General features: G+C 39.4%; 2 protein-coding genes and 1 long non-coding RNA gene across 4 annotated transcripts in view; 1 reads left to right on the top strand and 2 right to left on the bottom strand.

Moving 5' to 3' along the window:
- Positions 1-170: 170 nt before the first annotated feature.
- LOC408573 (eukaryotic translation initiation factor 6) lies at positions 171-1757 on the bottom strand. The gene is made up of 6 exons (XM_392115.7): positions 1501-1757; positions 1236-1321; positions 981-1156; positions 723-899; positions 475-656; positions 171-394 (listed from the first exon to the last, which is right to left on the bottom strand). Exons 1-6 carry the CDS (start codon positions 1605-1607, stop codon positions 385-387), a joined length of 738 nt encoding a protein of 245 aa, XP_392115.1. The 5' UTR covers positions 1608-1757; the 3' UTR covers positions 171-384.
- Positions 1758-2404: 647 nt separating this feature from the next.
- LOC726148 (hemicentin-1) overlaps positions 2405-21767 on the bottom strand; it is a 120008-nt gene continuing 100645 nt past the window's right edge. For both annotated transcript variants that reach the window (XM_006571280.3, XM_003251658.4), the window contains exons 5-13: positions 21084-21292; positions 12340-12609; positions 11316-11424; positions 10142-10328; positions 8872-9010; positions 8143-8330; positions 7715-7848; positions 7127-7361; positions 2405-3187 (exon numbers count right to left, since the gene is read on the bottom strand). In XM_006571280.3, the coding sequence (XP_006571343.1) occupies positions 3083-3187; positions 7127-7361; positions 7715-7848; positions 8143-8330; positions 8872-9010; positions 10142-10328; positions 11316-11424; positions 12340-12609; positions 21084-21292 (1576 nt within the window). In that variant the 3' untranslated portion in view covers positions 2405-3082. The remainder of the gene's footprint in view (positions 3188-7126; positions 7362-7714; positions 7849-8142; positions 8331-8871; positions 9011-10141; positions 10329-11315; positions 11425-12339; positions 12610-21083; positions 21293-21767) is intronic.
- LOC107963988 lies at positions 3050-6869 on the top strand. Its single transcript, XR_003304717.1, has 3 exons — positions 3050-3291; positions 4239-4426; positions 5430-6869. It is a non-coding gene; the product is annotated as an uncharacterized LOC107963988 (long non-coding RNA).

Genomic DNA, 21767 nt, shown 5'->3' with positions numbered 1-21767 from the left:
TCATTTCAATTTTGACATTAGATATAATAAAGGTAAGTATTAATTTCTTTCTACATAATTAGATTAACATTTTATTATTGAATTTATTTATTTATTTTTATTTTTTATTTTTTTATTTTTTTTTGAGAAATGAAAATTATATTACACTCAATTAATCATTATTTAAGTAGTCCATAGTAAAACTTAATATATTTTATATAAATTTTACAGAATTTTGTCACAATTATTTTATATTGGAATTATACAGAAAATGTGCTTGATGAAATTAGTTTGAAAGCACAATATTATTATTCTTTTGTGCAGTTGTATTGACATAAATATTGTATTTATGTACATACATAGCCTACTGTTAATCATTTTTACACTCTCTTAGAGAGGTTGACTTTAAGACATACTGAAATAAATAAAAAAGATATTAGTTAGAATTACAATAACATTTGAATATTACATTTGAAATAATCTAATGTACATTACCTTTCTATAAGTGATGCGCGCATAGTTGATGTAATGGCAGCTGGTGCAGCTTCATTAAGTTTAAAAACACTTTCAATTACCGAAAGTTCTGTTGAAGTTGTATCCATACCACAAAAGGACACCCAATCATTTACAACCATTCCTGCAGCTATAACATCACTGCCTCTATTTACCGTACCTGCCTACATATTTTATTTTAATAATAAATATTTAAATTTTTATTTTTTTAGATATGAAAATTATCTTACAGCAAGTGGCACTTGTAACAAAGATGATAATTCATCTTGATCTTGTATGGATGTTTTTGGATGAACTAATCCACCTTGATTTGATAATACAGAATATGATCCTACTAAAACATTACTTGCCACAGTTTGTCTAAATACTTCTACATTCAATGTATCTGCTAAAATTTCTTCCGTTTCCTGTAGAATTATATCAATTATAAATATTGCAATAGGAGGACAAGCTTAATATTTATTTTTGATTTTTGATATAATACTTGCTCTATCGAGATCAGGATGTACTAAAGCCACATAATCATTGCATGCAATAACATTACCCAAGGCAGATAATCTTTCTTCTACTCTTTGTACTTTAACCTTATCTGGCAGTGAATTTCGTATGTGCTGTAATTCTGTGTCCGTCGTCGTATTTGGAACCAATAATCCATTTTTATTTCCTATTTAAATATATTTATTTATTTATTTATTTTTTTATTTAGACGCAATTTTGAAAGTTCAAATTTCGATTTTGCTTACCAACGCATAATCGTCCAATTATACGACATCCTGCAACTGACGCGTGTATTACAGGAATAGTTTCAGCTAATTCTGCCTCAAACACACTGTAATTAACCAATAATTTATATTTTATACATTATGAATATTTTATGTCAACACATGTCACATGTTATAAATTTAACAAGTCGTTTGAGAAAATTATTGCGCAATATAATGTAATCTTCTATAGTTTGTTATTGATGCGATTATAGATAAAGTAATATCGATTTATACTTATCTTTACCTGTAAAAATTCTCGGAACCACCAATTGCTACGAGGCAATAAGAATTTGTCAACTTGGAGAAAACTCCAACTTCATTATTATTTTCGAATTGCACACGTACCGCCATAATTTTAACGATATAAATTTACATTAGCGTACTGAATTTAGAAATTGTTGCAGTATCTTTATCAATGTTTAAAATATACACGCTAACCTATACTTCAAGTACGTAATTTCTTCTAACCGCTAACACGAGGTTTATATCATGAATTACGAGATACTGATTCAGTATAGACATAGAAGAGAAAACATCACTAGATTATTGTATCTGCCCTCTTGCGATAAAATATTGAAATTATATTTCAAAATTTATCATAAAGTTTCTACTCTATATAATTTTTGGATAATTTCGTCATTATATATAATTATTTGAAACGGTTCATTTCGAATAATATAAATTTCATTGTGTATTCAATATAAAGAAGATAAACGAAATACGAATTATTTTGTCAAAATATATTATCTGAGTTATTAAAGTGCATTTTATTCAAAATAACTTTATTTTTGTTATAAAAGGTAAATTATACTTACGTTTTCTTAATAGTATACGAATGTTTAAAATATATGTGAATATATAACATTTTTTCATAATATATATTATAAATTTAGTATTCACATTTCAATGATTTGAAACAAAATAACAAATTGTATAAACAAACATGCAATCAGGTATTACTAATATTTATAATTAATTAAAATAAGTGATGTTTGCACAATTCCTTTATTGAAAGTTTTCTCATAATATTAGCAACAATTATGTGAAAAAAAGAAATATATTCAAATCGTTGCGTTAATTTTTGAACATTCGACAATGTACGAACATCATCATAAATTAGTTCGTTTAATATTAATAAAACCAATAAATATTCAAAATTACCGTTTTATTAACAACATTATCGCAAGCATTATAAATATCCTTCGAAGTAGTATAGTTTTCATTTTGATTGGTACCGACATCGTAAAGATCGTTTTTGTCGGGGCAGTATTATTACGTAATAATGGCAGTATTATTTGCGCGAAAATGATTTTTCACTATGAAATCTATTAACATAAATTAATTAATATTAAAATTCACAATATTGTCGAGTTCTTCAATAATCTCGAATTATAAATGCGGACAATAACATCAACCGAATAATGCTCAGTGTTCTTATTCGAGCGATAATTTCCTTCGAATCTGTACAGGAAAAGGAAATTTGTCGCACGAAAAAAGAAGAAAAAAAGAATTCAGAACAAAGATTCGTTGGTTGGTATCAATATCGATCGACGACATGAAACATCTCACTTCGCATCGGATACGTTGTATGGAACGTAACAAAGAGGTGAGCGAAAGAGAGGTGGAAAAGATAGCAAATTATGCGTTGATTTCTTTTGATTTGATTTTATGCCACTTTTCAGTCTCGTCCTATCGATTTTTCTAACATTTTCACCGTTATTTTCTTCTCATTTCTGGTGTTTTTTTTATTTTCAGTTTCTTGCAGGATGCGCGCATGTGTGTGCGATCAATGTGTACATCAATAGAAAATAGAAATAGTAAAATCTTCAGTTCGAACTCGGCTTGAACGTTGTGTACTGCGGCGGCTTCTCGATCTTGCAGTGGGGCTTCAGGGTTGCTAAACGATCTGGTTTGAGAAACAGCTGCTCCCCCTGCACAATTTTCATCTTAAGGATCTTAAGAGGATACGAATCTGGTCGCGTTCAAGGCACGCCAGTAATGTAACCAGAAGCTTCGGACAAATAAAACTCTACAGGTATGTACATATGCTACGGGTGATTACATGACATTTGGGAATGGTAAACTATATAATATATATAAGAGTGATTTGTGCAAATATTTTCGTATACAGAGAAAGAAACAGGGCCGTTTTATATCTCGGATAATGATCGGCTCATTGTTTTTTACATCATTATTACATACGTACTTATTGATGAGCATTCATTATCGCGTATCAATATTGACACGGTTACCAAAATGATGCATTTTATTACATAAACATGTCAATAAACAAAATATGGTAGATAACAATTGCATGATATAAATAGAAATTTTGTTTTCAATAATGCTTATATATTTTAATATAATTTTTATAAACGCATCATTTTGTTCGATCATATAATATAGACGTATCTAATGAGTTTTGAATATTCGCAAATACAAAATGAATATATACGTGTATTAATATTATTGATATCGATGTAAATAATGTAAGTATGGTAAGTATCGGTCTGATAAACAATTTAAATAAATATTTAAAGTGGTTAGCTAATCAAAATTTCATGATACATTGGAATTTTTGTTTAATCTGAATATTTATACTTTTTCAAGGCAAAATTCTTCGTTCTCGTTTCATAAAACGGTCCTGAATTCATTTAAAATCTTGTATCAAACGGGATAGATTGGGAATGTGAAGCAAACAGTGCTCGTTGTTACGCAAACATGTCACATACCGCATACGAGTTCCAAAGAGAATAGATTTCGTATCGATAATTCGTATATCCGCACAACATGCTCGCAATCGTTTTCACGAGTGTGAAAGGGATATTGCTGGGTCTGATAACAAACGGACAAGCACACGCATCTGTATGATTATTTTTTAATGATAACATGATACACGAAAGAGAGTACTCGAAATTTATTCGAGCTGTTTCTACGCAAAATGTCATACAGCGTCGTCTCACGTAGATTGCTCGGTTATAGGTTATGAACGAAGTGGCATCAATGATAGTTTCGAGATGCGAGCAGCAAAGCTAATTAATCGTTACAATGATTTTGCGCAATGATAATGATGATCCACGATCGGACGAAGTGCAAATGAGATGAAATGGAGGAAAAAGAAAGAGAGAGAGAAAGAGTGGGGGAGAAGAAGGTCTCGATGAATATAAAAGGTATGCATACACAAATGTTAACATGCACGTGGAATTTGCGATGTCGTAACATGCTTGATAATGATCCTTGTCAAACGCAAATCAAGGGAAAATTCCCTCGAGCCATTAAAATTAAATCTTTTACGATTTAGCAATTATACCGTGCACGTTCTACATCTGTTCAAGGATTGGTTTAAGTAAATAGTCGTATGCTTTTCTCTATCGATTTTCGAAGAATCAGTTACACGTGTATACAACATAAAACTTAACGTTTATTGAGTCGCGGAACTATCTTGAATAATCGTTAACTTCGATTAATGATTAGCATTATGGTAACCTATTTGTATTGAGCGGCGATTCTCGCTAATTACCGATACGCTTATTTGAACGAATAGATCGGTAATCGAACATACGATTATCTGTGGCTTTTAATTACACTGGCGGATGCACACCGTCCGATTATAATAATAATAATAATAATAATAATAGATTCGTCGATAATGCGATTTATCGTAAGTAATTATCTTCACAACCGTATGTATATAATATAATTATATATATATGTGTGTATATTAAAACATATTTATATAAATTTTTCAAGCTTCTTCGATATCTCGATGCACATGATCAGCTAGTGATTTAGCCGACGTTATATTTAAGAAACGAGTAATATAGTTTTTTTTTTTAATAAAAATCAGTCTTTCGTTTTCTTTCGTTAACGCTTAAGGGAAACACTGGTGGCTGAAGAATGTTTGGATGCAAAAATAAAACGAAAGCAATAGTAAGAATGCAAGCTGAAAGAATTAAATTTCTCATTTAATCTTATTATTCACGGTACAATCGTTTCTTTTATAACGCACGATCAATCCGTATCAGATATATAGTCGTCTAAGATTTTAACGCTTAATTTACCTTCTTGCGAATATATTTTCCATACGATGTCCTGTAAAAGTGGATCAGATTATATATTGAAATCGTTGAAGACGAGAGAGAAGTTGAATTAAAAATTCTTTCCTTTTTGCAGGTAATCCACGATATTTTTTTTCCATTTAAAATTATTTCCAAGATGTTACAACATGGAGCAAATTGCGAATCGATTGGTTCGATCGTTTTACCGATAAAAATTACACGGAAGAATAGAGATTCGATGGCGTTATAGCAGAAATGGTTGTAACCGCTACTTACGTACACGTACCTAATGACATTACCTACAAGGGCATTGCGGTAATTGGGAGAGGGACACCGCGGTGTCTAGATGCAACCAAATGCATGCGTAATACACCCTACTGGTCGCATAAATCACTCAAATGACTATCTCGATCGGGGAAGGGACAGCGGCTAGTGGTCAATACTTGTGCAAGTCTATATTGTCTCTTGGTGGTTAGTATTACGATCGGAGACGATAAACGTGATATACTTTCAACGTGTATATATATATATATATATATATACAAGTTTATGAGATGATAGTTCGTAACTGTAATACGTGTATTCTGTTCTTTTCAAAGCACTATTCTATCGTGCAGAGCATGAGTGTAGTATGTACATGAATCCTTTGAAATCGTTTTTTTTTCGTTCTTACTGAGTGTGAATGAACGTCAGTAGAGGTCTAACGAGTGAATTTTTCGATTGGATGGTATTTAATGGGAAAGCATAACGTAACCGATTATCGTAAAGACACGTGTATCTGTAACGTTTCTAAATATATATTCAATGTACGATACTCTAACACGATATTTTCGTTCACGAGATAACTTTGAATTTATATAAACGAGAGAGAAAAAAAGGAAAAAGAAAAAGCTAGATGAGAAGTGATGATGATCGATGAAAATAAACAGAGATAGAATAAGCATATGGAATAAAACTGTTTTAATTAATCAGACAGGAAATAAATGGGTTTTTTCATGCTAGAAATCGTACATCGTTTTTCATAAGTTTTCAAGTCGCTTGTAAATATCTAAAAGATGTTAACGGATGCTAAACTCTCGAACATGAAACTTTTGCTACAATCAACGCTTCGAAGATCTTGAATTTTCCTTGAAATTTTCGTTCAACTTTTGACGAAAGAGGAGGAATCATGCTTGGCAATCTGTATCTGTACAGGATTATACAGGTAATGCGGAAAACCAAAGCAGCTGAAAACACGGCTATGAACTTAATGCTTCTACGTCTTGTTTTTCGCGGACACCAGGCCGCTCTCTAGCCGGAGAAATGGGTTTTCGCGGGGCCAAAAAAATTTCACCTTTACCGCGTATACTTGCGCGAATGTAATGGAGCAAACGCGATGCTCGTCTAAATCCAAAGATATTTTTGTACCGGTATTTTTCTCTCCGGTAAACAGTAGCGGGGATTTTAAGGAAAAAGAATTCGAAAGGCTCCGGGAAAAATCACACGTAGAAGGATTGAAAGAAAAAACTTGATTAGATGGTGCTAGGAATGGAAAATTAAAATGAGTTGCCCGGAGGATCGCGTTGCGTTGAATCTGTTATCAAGGATTCGCTCGAAAAAAACAAAGAGAAAACAGTGTCAAGGGAATTTGTGTTGCGTATATATATTCTTATATATATTCGTGCATTCGCGCAACTATATGGGGGAAAGATACTTGGGACTAAAAGGAGAAGGGAATAAAACAACATTTTGCAGGACATCGCTCAGCGACATCGTCATGTGAGAATAATTTTTGTTTCTTGTTTCTTTCTGTTTATTATTAACTTATCTGACCTGAAGCGTGTATTGCGGCCCGTGAGGTTGTCCATGGTGATGGTGATGATGCCTCTGATAATGTTGCTGTTGGTGAGGCGGATCGTGTTGATAACACTCTTGTTGATATTGTTGGGACGGGACGGGTTTCAAGACGTGATTCGGCCGTTTCTCGGACGCGTACTGTTGACTGTTTCTTTCCATCGTATCCACCGCTAGACGGGGATCCTCTATCATTGTGTTCGAAGCCTTCGTACTGAAACAAGCCATCGGCTCTCTGATCCACTTTTATATCGTGTATCGTGTAAAGCAATATCGTTACTTTATCCCCAGTTTTTTTTTTGCTTTCGCGCGCGCAATACGATTGGTTTGGGCATATCGCGTATCGCGTGGAATCGCACGAAGAGGAAGAAATTAGCGTCGATTCCGCGATACCAACAATTAAGGGAACGGGAAGGAGGGGGAACAATGCGTCGAATAATTCATTAGCGCGTATATACGTGCTCCGTGAGGATGTGTCCCCTTGAAAAGAGTTCTCTAGGTTTTCCATGTAAATTGCTTCGATGTTTATTCGTGCAAATCACCAGAGACGCAATATCGCGTGCTTACCAATGCACTTGCTGGAGTGCAGGCACCGTATTTCTGGCCACGCAGCATCTATCCGAGCGTAGGAAACAAACGAATCCCATTACCAGCACCGAGAGCACCGTAAACCCAGCGACAGCGCCGATAACGAGTGGAATCTGTAACAAATACGCGGCAGGAGGGAAAAAAAAAGCTTTTTACTGGAGCCAAGGGAACATTGTCTGGAACGTGCACGCGATATATACGCGTGCGTCGGGATATATATGCTTTCGACCGTTTTAATTTAAATACCAGCAGACACTGTTCAATTATTTAATTAGTCCACTTGTTCTCGCGAGAGTAAAGAGAGAGAGAGAGAGAGAAAGAAAGAAGAAAAACACAAGAGAATGTTTACTCGAAATTCATTGGTTGGACGAGTCCTTGTTTTACGACGAATATCGTATTTTAATTACCTGGCCTGGCTCGTCGACTCTCAACATCAGGGCTCGACGATCGCTCCCACGATCGTTTTCCACGATTACGTGATACAGTCTTTGATCCTCCTTCACCGTGCTAGTCAGTTCTAAAACGGCTGTGTAACAATCCTCGACCGCTAACGGCTCTAGATCCAACGCTCGATACCGTGATTCCAGTACTTCACCTGTGAACATTTGCCCGATAATTAGACTCGATGCTGATTCTTCGCAGCGTTGTAATATCGTAAATCAACTTAAAATTGTCGAGACGATCGTAGAAACGAGAGATTCTCTCGAAATAAACGAACGAAAAAAAAAGAAGAAAGGAAGAAAGAAAAGAGAAAAACAAGAGAAAGAGGGGAAAATTTTAAAAATAGAAATTGTGATTCTACACGAATCCGAACGAACAAGGTGCGAACTAAATTCGTGGAAAGGGCGAAGATAAAGTCTTGAGAATCGAGAGGCAGTCGATAGTCGGTGGAAGATCGAAGGCTCGTCGTCGTGAAAGTTGGGGTTCTCCGATTCGAGAAGGACGCGAGAAAAAGGTTGATAATTAAAGGGGGAAAGTTGGGGCTAAAGGGATGCTCGAATTAATTAATCGCGAGTATACCACTTTTCAGTAATAAGGAGTGCCAATTAGTGAGAAGAGACGTACATAAAAAAAACTGAAAGAGCAAACCAAAGACTCGAATACTTTTGGCGGTAGAAGCTAGGAAGCAGTCTAACCGGCGTGGAGTCTGGTGCTGCCCCATTCCCAAGCCACGAGCCGGGGCTTCGGGTCGGAACACAGTCTGATCTCTAATTTCGCCGGGCTCCCTTCGGTCGTTGCCACGACAAACTTCTCCGTGATAGCCGGTTTCACCACCTGCGACACAGGTTAACCAATCTTTTTTTTCCGATCTTGCTCCACACTTATTTTTCTCTCCCGTAAGATGTTTTTGATCAAATTTTTTCACGTCACAAATATCTCTACATTTTTTTCGAAACTAACTCGATCGGTCCAACGTGAAAATCTTGTAATAAATGTCGATTTTATCGGGGACAATGCAACGCGATATGAAAATGCGCGAGTTACGAAAGAGTGTTAATACACTGGTCGACAATTCTTTTTTACCTCTCGCCCATTTTTTTTCTTTCCTTTTTTAAACGGGAGTTTTTGTTACGAACATTTTAAAATTAATGTTTCCGTGAAAGAGTCAAATATATCGCGTCGATTTCGCGGCAATATACAGGAACCACAAGTGGTGCACGGATCATGGGCCACGAAACGTAGGCGGCAAATGGGACCGGTGTAACTGCAATCAACCGACGAGTGTGTCGTGAAAATGACGTTTTACTCGGTATATACGCACGCACGTACACGTACAGTTTTTCAACACACTCACGAGCCCGGTATAAATATGAATTTCTCATTTCGTATTTAAATATGTCACGGTGGTAGAGGGTGGTGTAGAGTTATATTCCGGTGTGTGCGTCAACAGATCGACAGAGCGCGTATGTAGAACGAACAAACATAATTTTGTTAATTAATTGCAGATAGAAATTGTTTGTTTTCCGATTGTGCATTGATTTCGCGATAAAAGCATCGAATCGATAATACATAATTACAACGTGTAAAAACCAGATAACCCCGGTGTTTATTTCCTTCTCGACCCTACATTTTCGATCGATTAAATTTTAACTCGACCATCATCGTCGTCGCGTTCAATTCGATTTGCGCGTCAACCGAATTTTTCTGATTAATCCATGCGGCGTGATATATTTGATTTCATCTTTTCGAACGCGCGCACAAATTAAACGAGTGGCCCTCAACGTACGAATTGCTACCAAAAAAAAAAAAAAAGACTTTTCGTCTCTCGAGAGCGATGCAAGATTTATATCATTTTTTTTTTTTTTATAAGATGTGGGAAATTTATCAGAATTTTAAAACAGCGATTCGAAAAAGATCGGGAAAAAATTGAATAAAATGGACGTGATTCGTTATGAGCCTTCTTACCCTCGGCGCGCCGACCACTTGCAACGATACAGGATCACTTTTAACTTCCCTGATGTTCCCATTGATCTTGTTCGAGGCGAGACATATATATTGACCCTGTTGCTCGTACGTCACGTTCGTCAGGATCAATCGTTGCCCTGTACCGCATTCCAATGGCATCCGGCCGTCGGTGAAGATTTGAGCCCACCTGATTCAAAATTGGAAAAAATAATCGTCGCGTCTCGATTTTTTTCAATATGCTACTTCGTGCTACTACGATGACGAACAATAAGGTGTTCACCATTCGAGGTGCCATGCTAATCGTGCGAGGCAAAATGTTCATAAATACGGATAACGTTTCACGTTCGTATTTGGGGAAACACTAAAGAAGCAACAAGTACGTAAACAGGCGAAAATTATATATAATAAGCAGATATTTACAAACGAAATAAAATGATAAATTACGCAATTACACCTTCGAATATATATATTTGTACAATCTAAATTAGCGGTTCTTAAATTGTAAATAAGATTCGTATATTTTGGATATACTCTATAAATGTTTCTTTTATAATTTCACTCGCGAATTAGAATTTCATTTTATTCACGAATGCGAAAAAAATATTTATTATTAAATCTCAGAGAAGTGTAAGAAATGAAAGAGATCGCGTTTTGATCGAATATCGTTGTATACTGTGTTTGCTGGCGGTTTATATATTTTTATTAACGTTGATATTTCCGCAGGGGGGACTTCTCTGTAAGTCCTTTGGGTAGTAGCGCACCCACGTACCCGAGCTATAGGTGAAAACCGCACCTGATCCTGTAGATACAACGCGAAAGCAAAATTCCTCTCTCCGGCTTTCCAGTTGCACAAAGGTTAATCTCTCATTATGGCCAAGCATCTTTCATTTCACATCATAATTAAAAAGAAAAAAAGAAAATTAATAGTACTGGCAAAATACACGTGACACACGAGAGGAATCTTTGAATTTATTAAATTTAAGAACCGCTGATCTAAATTCTTTTTTCCAGTGAAATTGTGTTTACGCGCGATGCGATATAAAATTGGTGAGGTGAGAATCAACTAACAGAAAATTGATCGAACGGGAGAGGAAAGAAAAAAAAGAAAGAAAGAAGGAAAATTGGAACGGAGAAAGATGCGGAACTCGCAGCAAGCATTCGATGAATAGATCACCTGTACTCGGCCGGTGGCATAGCGTCAGCATTACACTCGAACGAGGCTCCAGAAAATAACAACGCCGTGGTTAGTCGATCTGGCCCGACCGAGCTGATCGTCGGCGGATCTGCGTGAAAATTAAACCTTCTCTATCGATTCTCTCGATCGATTCCTCGGTGTCGAGATTAAACGTAAAGTTTCGTTTGATCGGTTTCGCGTGAATTCGAAATCCTGACTGATCGTCATCGCGTTTAACATTTTTAACGCTGAAAATATCTCGCGATTACGATGTTAATGCGATTTTATGGACAAGATATTTTATAAGCCACAAGTGAATCTTTCATTAGAATATGAAATTTATTTGCTACGCGTTAATAGAGTTGGTTAAGAGCAAATAAGTAAATTTCTAAGTTATTCCGATTTTGTATAAAACGATTGAAAACCTTGTCCTCGAAATAAATGTTATTAGAACGTTGGTTTTCGCGAGCAAATTCTCGTAATACGTTATCGGGTAATTTTTCATCGGTTCTTATCGATTCTCCATCGATTTCCCAAAGATTCGCGAATCGAACGATCATCGTGGCGACGTTTAACGAGTTTTCGTTTTACCAATTCTCGGGCGCAATAGCTGTGTTGGATAATTTCGTAGGTTGGAGTGGCGAGACTGTCGAAAACGGGTTGAAACCTGGCAAATATTAAGCTGCTGTAACGCAAATACCGTTTCGAAACTATCCGACGAGCTACTTGTAAACACTTTGCGGCGCTTCGATGATTCTCGTCTCGGGATTCGATCATCCCTTGTGGATCGAGGCGTAACCGAACACCGTACAGAGAGAGAGAGAGGATCCGTCTGAGCGAAGAGTTATTTTTATTCACAAAGTGGTTTCAAATAAACCCGGTTATTTCCGCCTCGCGAAAACCGATCGGCGGCTAATAGCCTCTGTCTCTGACACGGAAAAAGGGTTAATCGCGGATACTTTTAGAATCCATCCGATAGGATGACGGCGGATGAAGAGGGGGAAACGGGGACGTTGACACTTACAGTTGACGGACACTTGAACGGACACTGGGCTGCTTTCACCCTCGGTGTTGGCCGCTTCGCAGATATACACGGCCGCGTGATTCCTATAGATCGGGGAGAACAGCAACGTTTCTCCGATACTGGCCACCTCCGTCACCCCCGGACTCTTGGTTCTCCTCCAGAGGATCGAGGCCGGTGGATTCGCATCGGCCAGACATCGTATCTCGAGTTGATCACGACCCTCTTCCAGTTGGCCGGTCGGCACCCCGACCAGTCTCGTCTCGGGCGCGTCTGAAACGCATTTTCCACTTGTGATCTCATCGCGTAAGGGAAATTTTAATTGCGCGATTAGGTGATGCCAAGGCGAAGAAATTAATTTTCTCGGGTGAGAAAGAGAAAAAAGGAGAAAGTTCTCAGCCGAGGTGAAGCGAGGAAGGTGAGTTCGACGAACGGACGGCGGGAGGTTTAATTGAAATCGCGGACGAGAATTGGTTTAATCGTAACGCGGAACGTTACGCGGAAAAATAAACGCACCGGTTTCGAGGGTAAACGTAGCAAGTTTCCAGATTCGATGATTCGTTAATGAGGGCGTAATTAAAAGTGGATCGCGGTGAAAGAAACGGATCGTCGATCGAGAAAAGAGGCCACGACGACTACTGGGTTACCCCGATATTCCATCCGGGACAAAGATGTCCTCTCCTCTCTGTCTGCTTTCCCTCCCCTCTTCTTTTCTGTTCCCGTTAGGGGGGAAAGGCAACGCGCGGAAAGGCCGATAATGGAATGGAAAACAATGGCGCGCGAGTAGGGAACACGTCAACCCGGCGTACAAACCTCGAAATAATGAATCAAAGTTGAAACCGGCATCCCCCGTCGTTTCGTTATTATTCCTTGTCAGAAATAATTAGTTAGCCGCGGCTCGCGAAAAATTCAATTACACCCGCGCCCAGTTAATCCTGCGGTCGTTTTCCCAACGGGAGGAGAGAGGGAGAGAGAGAGAGAGAGAGGAGGGGAGAATAGATGGAATTGTTCACCGGCTGATTTCAATCTCTTCGGTTAATCGAGGTGTGCGTTATCGTTATCGCGCTAGCTTTGAAAAATTTTCTTTTTCATTCTCGTTCTTTTGTCTCTTTTTACTTACGAATCGATCGATCGATCGAAAAACGTTCGCGGATACGCGCATTCGAGAGATGATAAAATCGTCGAGATTTCTTTGCCAGAATTATTTCTCATTTCGTGAAGACTACTACTAATTACTAAGTAAATGGTGTTCGAGAAACAACTGTCGAGAAAGTTTTACTCTTCTCTTACACCCTTATAACCTATCTCTATGCGAGATAAAAGATCTGGTGGAGAAATCGAAGGGGTTGGAATAATAGCCGGATCGGAAGCGGGGAATGGAATCGTGTTTCGATAAACCCGGTCTATCGAGCTAGTCGGCCGGCAAGCACTGTATTCTATTAACGTACATCGAATCGACGCGTTACGTGGTATTTTTCAGCGAAAGCAATTACGCGGTTGAAGGGTCGGTGGATGGGGGTGGTGGTACCCGTAGGCCCGGCCGAGGAATATGGGAACGAAAGGAACGGCGATCTCTCGCTTCGCTTTTCGCTACACCCTCCCAACCTGTTTTCAACCACCCTGTTTCGACAAAAGCTTTCGATTAAAAGTACTGGACGTGGAAAATAATTTACCGTGTTAATATGCAATTACTCCCTTGCCCCTTGCCACGTTACCCACGGCCTCTTTCCACCACCACCCTCCCCTCCCCCTCTCGTTGATTTAAATCAATGAAACTGTGCGCGCCGCTCACGGGGAGACGTCACAAATGACGGTTAATTAATGCTGGAATACGGATCCAAATTGTATTAATAATTTCAGTCCCGACCTATTTCCCGAGGGCCAAAAATAACAAGCTTGTATTCAGACTTGGAAATGCGATTACGCAACTCGCAAAGAGGGAAACCGGCTAAACCGGAGAGACATCGGCTACACAAAACTCGCCTCGTCGTCCCTGTCTCTTGCCCTGCGTCTCGCGAGAACTACCCGGCTACCCGCTGTAACTCGATTCCACGATTAAATTGTTTCTTTTGTCGTTGGAGTAACGAACGCTCTGCCTATTTGTAACGAAATCCTTTCGCAATTGTAGGATACTTTTCAAAAAAGAAAGAAAAAAGAAAAAGAATCGAAAGATTTAGAATAGCCGAACGGATTAAATACGCATCAGGGATCAAATACCTCGTACAAACTCGAATCTCGATTTTCGAAGCGGATACGCGCAACGCGATTCGAAATCGATGGAAATCTTTGGAATGTATTTTCAAAGATACGCAAGAAATCTCGTGGCGGGATACGTAAATCCCGTGCCGAAGGAGCATCGAATGATAACGCGTGAACGTGGAATCCGTGTATGAAAGGTTGGCGGATTAATTTCTCAAGAGTGGAAGAGATGTTTCAGGTGCGAAGGTAGAATATTCCGTGTCCCAGGAAAGACGTGAAAAATGAAAAAGCGGGGACGCTCTCGAATCCAATCCTCCTATAGAATGAGAGAGAGAGAGAGAGTATGTGTACGTATGTGTGTAGCTCAGCGCAGCTGTTCATTTCACGTAACAATGATTTCGAAATACGCGCGAACGAATACTCGCTGACCCATTCACAATTTCAGTTGCATTCTCTCTCTCCCCTCCCCCCCTCTCTTTCCCACTCGGTGTCCAATCCTTTTTCCATCCCCTCTCCTCCTCTTTCCCCTCTATTACCCTTTTTACCGCGGCTGCCTGTGTTTTATAGGACATGGGTCGGTTGCGCGCGTGGGTGGTGTGGAGGATTCGCCGGAGGTGTCTCCCTCTGCATGTGTGTCAAACCGGTCACCCCTATTTGTTTGGTTTGCACGGCGTGTTTCTCCGCGGGGGAAGGGAGGTCCGCAGCTGTTTCGATCGACGGTCGAAGACCTATTTCCTTTTGTTTCGTCGTACCCCGCCGCCGAACTCTATTTCCGCACGCGTTTCGTCCACATCGCCGGACACAAACGTTAGCCGTGTGATTGGCATCTTCGAAACTGCGGTCTGTCACTGTCGTTCCCTTTTCACTCGTTACCATCCACATCCCCCTCCTCCTTTCATGGATCCATCGGGGAGAGAATCCAACTATGCAGGCCTGTCTATATGCGCCTACAATGTGCCTCCCGCTAATATTTCCTTCCGCCTCTATTTTTTTCTTTCCTTCCTCTCTTCGCGTTCTCCCCTTTCGTCCTCTTATAAATCCGCTTTTAACGAGAGAGAGAGAGAGTGAGAAAATTTGTGAAACCGACTGATTTTGAACCGACCGATCGAAACGACATTGTATCCTCCCCCTTGCGAATAGCGTTTGAATCGGTCAAAGCCGACAATCATCGCAAGGCCGATTGCTGCTGTGTTTTCCCGTAATTTCGGGGGAATTTGATTATCAACGGAGAGCGGAACATGAACGCGATCGACGCGGAGGAGAAGCAAACGATCGATCGCGAACGTGAGAGGAGGGGAAGGGGGCAGAGGGAAAAAAAAGATAAAATAAAATTTGGTATTCAGGCTGGCCATGCGGCTTGCCCGGGTTTCAACGCCATTACCGGTATACGCCGCAGCTCGTTTTTTGAAGTTTACAGAAGACTGCAGGGGAAACACAGCAGCCCGTCAGCTGTACATTCGAAAACTACGTGCCCGGTGCATAAATCGCGCGTCAGCCTCTCCTGGAGTTTTCAATAAATTCTGTAGCCCCGGTATTCGTTTTCGAACAATGCTTCATGAATATTCGATCAGCATCGGTACCAGTAAATTACGAGCAAACGAGCGCAACGTTGATCGAAACAAATTCATTATCGCGCGAGGGGACCAGCCGTGGCGATAAATTCGCGAGCGGCAATGGCGAAAAATTTCCGTATCGACCAAATCGTTTCGATTCAAAACATCGCGACGCGATATTTGTTCCTCCGGGATACATATATATATATTTTTCTTTTTCCTCCTTTTTTCCCTTCCCCTCCCTTTTTTATCATTCGCTTTTCATGCCACGAGGTTAGAATGAAGAAACGTCGGAAATACGCTTTAGCTTCTCTCGCGAATTGGCCGGGTTGTGCGTGCATATATCGAACGTATATCCCGGAAATGAGAGAAACTTTGATGTTTGTTATTTACATTTACTTTGTTATTTTATCGCCGGTTCACCAGTAAACACATACCTCTCCCCGATATTTAAATATTTGCCAACGCGTTGGCATTTTTCAACCGTTGAGGAACGGTTACAGCTTATTTCCGGGACGATACACCGGGATGAAGGTTAATTAACGAATTCGCGCGCGATGATGGCGGGTGGGTGGGTTAATTAGAGGGAGGGCTGGCGATGAAAAATTTTCTCGAAGGGAAAACAGGTTGAAACCTGGGGAAGGGAAATTTCTGTTTCGCGACACAAAAGCCGGCCGCCGCTCGGCGCGCTTCCGCTTCTTTTTTTTTTTTTTTGTTCCCCACTCTTTGTTTCGACTCTTTTCTCCTTTTGTTCGATCCACCGTCGCCATCGTCTATAAAAACACACCCGTTTGAAGTTCACCTAAAGAACGACTAGCAGAAATACGGTTCACCGGATAACCGTTGGACTCTCGCGCGCCAGCTGCACCTTCCACGAACTGCGCGCGAACCGTCGCGTCGCGTGTATAAAATTCCCCCGTCTTGGACGCCCCCGCGTCTATTTATCCTCGCTCGCTCGAGAGAAAGACACAACTTTTCCATCATCCCTTCTCTCGAAGTGGAATTTCTAATCCAACGGCGAGCTATGTAACGCGAGAGTTTTCGTTGCGCGTATTTTAACTACGCGCGCGATATTTATTAGTTGTTCGTGCTTGGAGAACTGATTGATTCGCGTGAAAAAAATTTCTAAAAAAAAGGAGAAACGGAATACACAGTCCCCTCTGATATCCGTAAATCATCAGGCACTTGTTAAAGATATATAATAATTACTTGATATATTAATGATAAATTTTTTAAATTTTTGCACAATCTTATAAAATTTAAAATTGATTAATATGTTATATTTTTTGTAATATACAGATGCGTTGTGAATTGTTTTTTTTCCCAATAATATTCATTGTTATCGATGTTCAGAAAGAATTGAATACATATATAATATTTCTTTGCAATACAAACAATAGTTAGTTAATATTAATATTATATTTACAATCATAACGTTTATTTATCGATATCCTGATAAAAAAAACTCCATTTATACGAACTCGTTGGCAGACAAACAAGTACGTGAAGTTTATGTAACCAGATTGTTCATAATCGATATATACATCCATCTCTTAATCGATCGAATTCATCCGATTAAATATATATTCGAAACGATCCATAAAACGAATTCCTTATCTCTCTTCTTTCGCTTATAACAGGAATCGTTTCGAAAAAAGAAAAAACACCGTTCGAGCTCTCTCTCTTCGGCCTCGATTAAAATTCGTGTTACTAAAATTTCATTCGTACAAATGGAGTTCCAGCATGTGATTTATGGAATCGAGCGGACTATCCATAGTCGCGAAAAGCGGCGTGTGAAAAATGGGTGGGTCACGAGATACTATCCCTTTCGAATCGGTCGTTGAAAAGTGCATCAACGGAGTGCAAGCTGTCGTCGCGGCAAAGTAAACGGTGGTTGGATTGAACTGGATAGCGGAGGGGGAGGGGAAGGCGAGGATGGCGAAACGATGGGATGATTCGAGATTCCCGTGGGCGTTTCGATCGAAGGGATGTATCCGCGCTTTGAGGCGAACTTTTCAATTTGCCTTGAAAAGTCCCGGCCCTGGGCTAATGCCCCTAATCAATATACGCGACAAGCCAACCCACCCCGTGTGTCTCCATTTCCGACCGGTAATACTTGTAAACCGCGTCTCTACCAACCCCTCCGGATCCCCGAAGGAATCGCGGATGGGGGAACTCCCAACTTGGAACTCGATTTCACCTGGAACGAATTACTTCCCGTCGTTGGTGCTGAGTTTAGAGGGGAGGGGGTCGGGGCGGAAGCGATTAATAGAAGAAAAATTTCGGTTCCGAGTCGGGGAGGGGGCGGTAAAACGACGCGCGCGATCGATTCGAAATCGGATTACAGAGGGGGAGGGAAGAGGTGTAGCTCGGTCGTGGTTGAATTACAGATTCGGTATCGAGATAAAGAGGAGGGTGAGACTATTTATATTTGCACGCAGTTGCAATTTGAGAAGCGGTGGAGAATATTGATGACCGGCCGGCTCCCGTTGATACGTAACACCTCGATTATTCTATTATTATCGTTGATTTGATCGTTGATTTATTTATTATCGATTAATAATGGAAAGAAATTTATAATATAAGCCGGATAAATATTGCATAACGCAAGGTTCATATATTCAACGGAGGTACGTATTATAATCGGGATAACGCGGTGTCGATTCAAATCATAAGAGATTAGATAGAGTTCGTTTACTCGGATATCGTGGAGATGAGATCGAAATGGAATTTTATCCGTTATATAGGATTGATTCGAAAGAATTAATAGCAAAAGAGAAAAAAAAAAGAACTATCTAAATAGTTGGATAATCGATCGAAATAATTTTTAGATCGTTGGAAAAAAAATCGTAATATCTATCCTGATAGATTGTTCCATTTATTCGCTCGTCTTTCGTACGAGAGTGATATTTTGGATTTTCGGTAAATTCAGTTTTCAATTTTTCACAAAAAGAGTGGTCGAGATATCGTTTAATCCGGTCGAATCGATCCGCCGGCCATTAGTCATTGTTGTTTCGTAAAAAGCGATTCAAAATTGTCGGACGATGCAGCAGAGCTCGAATTGTCGATAAGGTCGAAAAGCAGGACGTCAGGGTGGCGCGTTTTGAGGGAGATTGATGAGGGTTCCGCGGTCACCGCTATGTGCGAGGTTAAATCGTAGCCTTGGTGGGGATTCTTGCTTTGGTAGGGGTTGAGGTCAGCCTGATGCACACGCACCCTTTCTGTCCACCTCTCGTTAACACCGATTTATTCGTTGCTCCATGTTCTTTCGCGCTGGGTCAAATGACCATTTCGCTCTCGAACGTGTTAACCAAATATCCGGTCTCGCCGCCGGAATTCCTATCATCTTTTTCGCCTGTAAATTCGTACGAAAATTCCTAGTATGAAAATTCTTAGTATAAAAAATTGTTCGTCTTTTTATTTTATCGATATTACAAGATTGAGATTATTTAGTAATATTTTTAATTCGATCGAATGCAAACAATTTCAGTTAATTTTTTAAAGCATCGAATATTATTACAATATTATTGTAATAATATACGATAAATTAAAAGAAATAATAGGTTAATTTTCAAAATGAGATGTGCGTATTATCTCATCCGCACGACTTTAACAATAATAAATAATAAATTGCGAATATTTCTAGTATATATTTTCCATAAACGACATAAATGAATGTTATGTTACGAATTATAATATTGAAAAATGGGAATAATTTATACATGTAGAGCAGGAGATGATCCAATATGATATATATATGAACCGATATATTACACGAAGTCTTGTAAAACGAATTCTTTTTTTCAGATATCAATTTGTCAAAAAAGAAAAAAAAAAAAAGAAAAAAGAAACTTTTACGTAATATTACACTTGTACTTGTAATCAAATCCACTTGTAATAAAATTATTGATATTCGCAATTTATTACATATACATATAGACAGTCAGAATTCAGGATATTGAAACGTATATATAGGAGAAGGAAATGTTTTCCACCACTCGACTAAAAAAGGACCATTTTTCCCCCGTTTCCGTCCGTTATTCGCGAATACTCCTCCGACAGAATTTTAATTTCACCCCCGTCTTAGGTTTGGTTCAATCCAAACAAATTCATCGCTCCGCGATCGAACTCTCGCGAATCTCGCGAAATTACTTGCCCGTCGTCTTTCGACCGACGTGATTTCCCTTCATCGCGAAAAAATTGTTTCCAACGGTGGAGATCTCGTTAAAAAAGTTGGGAGGAAAGTTGGCTCGAGGATTCGGTTGATCCTCCAGCTATCCTCCCTTCCCTCCATCTTAGGATAGGGGAGAGGGGGCGGGATCGAGGGGATAACGGTGATTATTCTTAAATATTAATCTTGCCTACTAATCCGCGTTAGTAACGAGAATGACCTGAACGTTATGGAGCAACTTTGTAATAAGAGTATCCTTTACGACGGACCTAAATCCCGTAAATTTATGCTAAAGCGGTTAAGTTGCGACATCGGTATAACTCGATATCGTTTGTTAAATTAGTTCCCGGAATTAATTTTCCTCCCTGATTTTAATCCGTTCCACTCGGACAAGCTGGTTGACCAGTGTTAAAATAAGACAATCGAGGGGTGGGGAGGAAGGGTGGGAATAATATTTGTTTTCAATATCGGCTGCAAGCGACAGGTAAAATTGTTACGCTCGGGTCAAGCGTACGGGATTTTTGAATATTTATTAGGGTGGAACGAGAGAAAAAAGATCAAAGCGGCGATGATTATTTTCTTACTCTTGATAAATAAAACAAAATTTGCGTTCACTTTTTTAAAATTTCCTATACGGAATATACGTTCATTTTCTCTTCTTTTTTTTAAACATCGTAACATTTACGAATATAAAAAGTAATATTTCAAAAATATCGATACTTATTATAAATCTTTTTTATAAGCAAGAAGAAAGAAAAAAAAAACATCAATTTATCTTAGTAAATCGAAATAAAAAGGATAGAAAAAGATATACATATACTCACATCTAACGTCGAATCTGACTTCCGTGCTCGACGACATAGTCGGGTTGTCGTAGGCCGGATGAATGGCCACGCATCGAATCGGCTGCCCGTATCGCGATCTGTCCGCCATGATCTCGCAGACGCTGTAGGTCGCCCAGGTACGAGGATTATCTATCTCCGTTGAATTCACCTGTGGCCTCAGAGTCCTCACTTCGGTCTCCCCCACGTACCTGCGAGCATTTCACCCGAAAATTTGCATTTCCAATGCTCGCTTCGTACACAACTCTGCGCGGAACAGTGAAAAAAATCGCACGGACACACCGAACGAACAATCCTTCCTCCTCGCCCCCACCTTTTTCTTCTTCGACTCTTTTCCCCTCCTCTCCTCCCCTCTCTACTCCATCACTCGGCTCTATCCCTCTCTGCCTTCCTTCTCTACGAGATCAAAAATTGAAACGGGTAATCGCTTCCGAGTTTGCTTCGTCATTCTGGAATTTCCGATCAGCCTCTGAACATTTCATTGTTTCATTCTCACTATTGGTGAAATAGCCTGGATTTTCTGTACCCCCTGCGTTGGACAAGAAGAATGGATGGAGGAGGGGTGGGTGATAAAACTGGATGATCGCCATACGTTTTCCATTGACGCGGCAATTTAGACGCGTGTTTTGGGAAACGATTCCACTTAACCTGGATCGCTTATCGCGG

The sequence above is a fragment of the Apis mellifera genome, linkage group LG1, assembly GCF_003254395.2.
Source record: "Apis mellifera strain DH4 linkage group LG1, Amel_HAv3.1, whole genome shotgun sequence".
Lineage (NCBI taxonomy): Eukaryota > Metazoa > Arthropoda > Insecta > Hymenoptera > Apidae > Apis > Apis mellifera.
Note: the sequence above shows the minus strand (reverse complement) of the source record. Positions and strands in the feature narration are given on the sequence as shown.

Coding starts and splice junctions, on each gene's coding strand:
- LOC408573 (XM_392115.7), bottom strand. CDS start 1,607: ATGGCGGTACGTGTGCAATTCGAAAATAATAATGAAGTTGGAGTTTTC. Junction 900..980: donor TACATCCTGATCTCGATAGA/GCAAGTATTATA, acceptor ATAATTCTACAG/GAAACGGAAGAAATTTTAGC. Junction 657..722: donor TGTTACAAGTGCCACTTGCT/GTAAGATAATTT, acceptor TAAAATATGTAG/GCAGGTACGGTAAATAGAGG.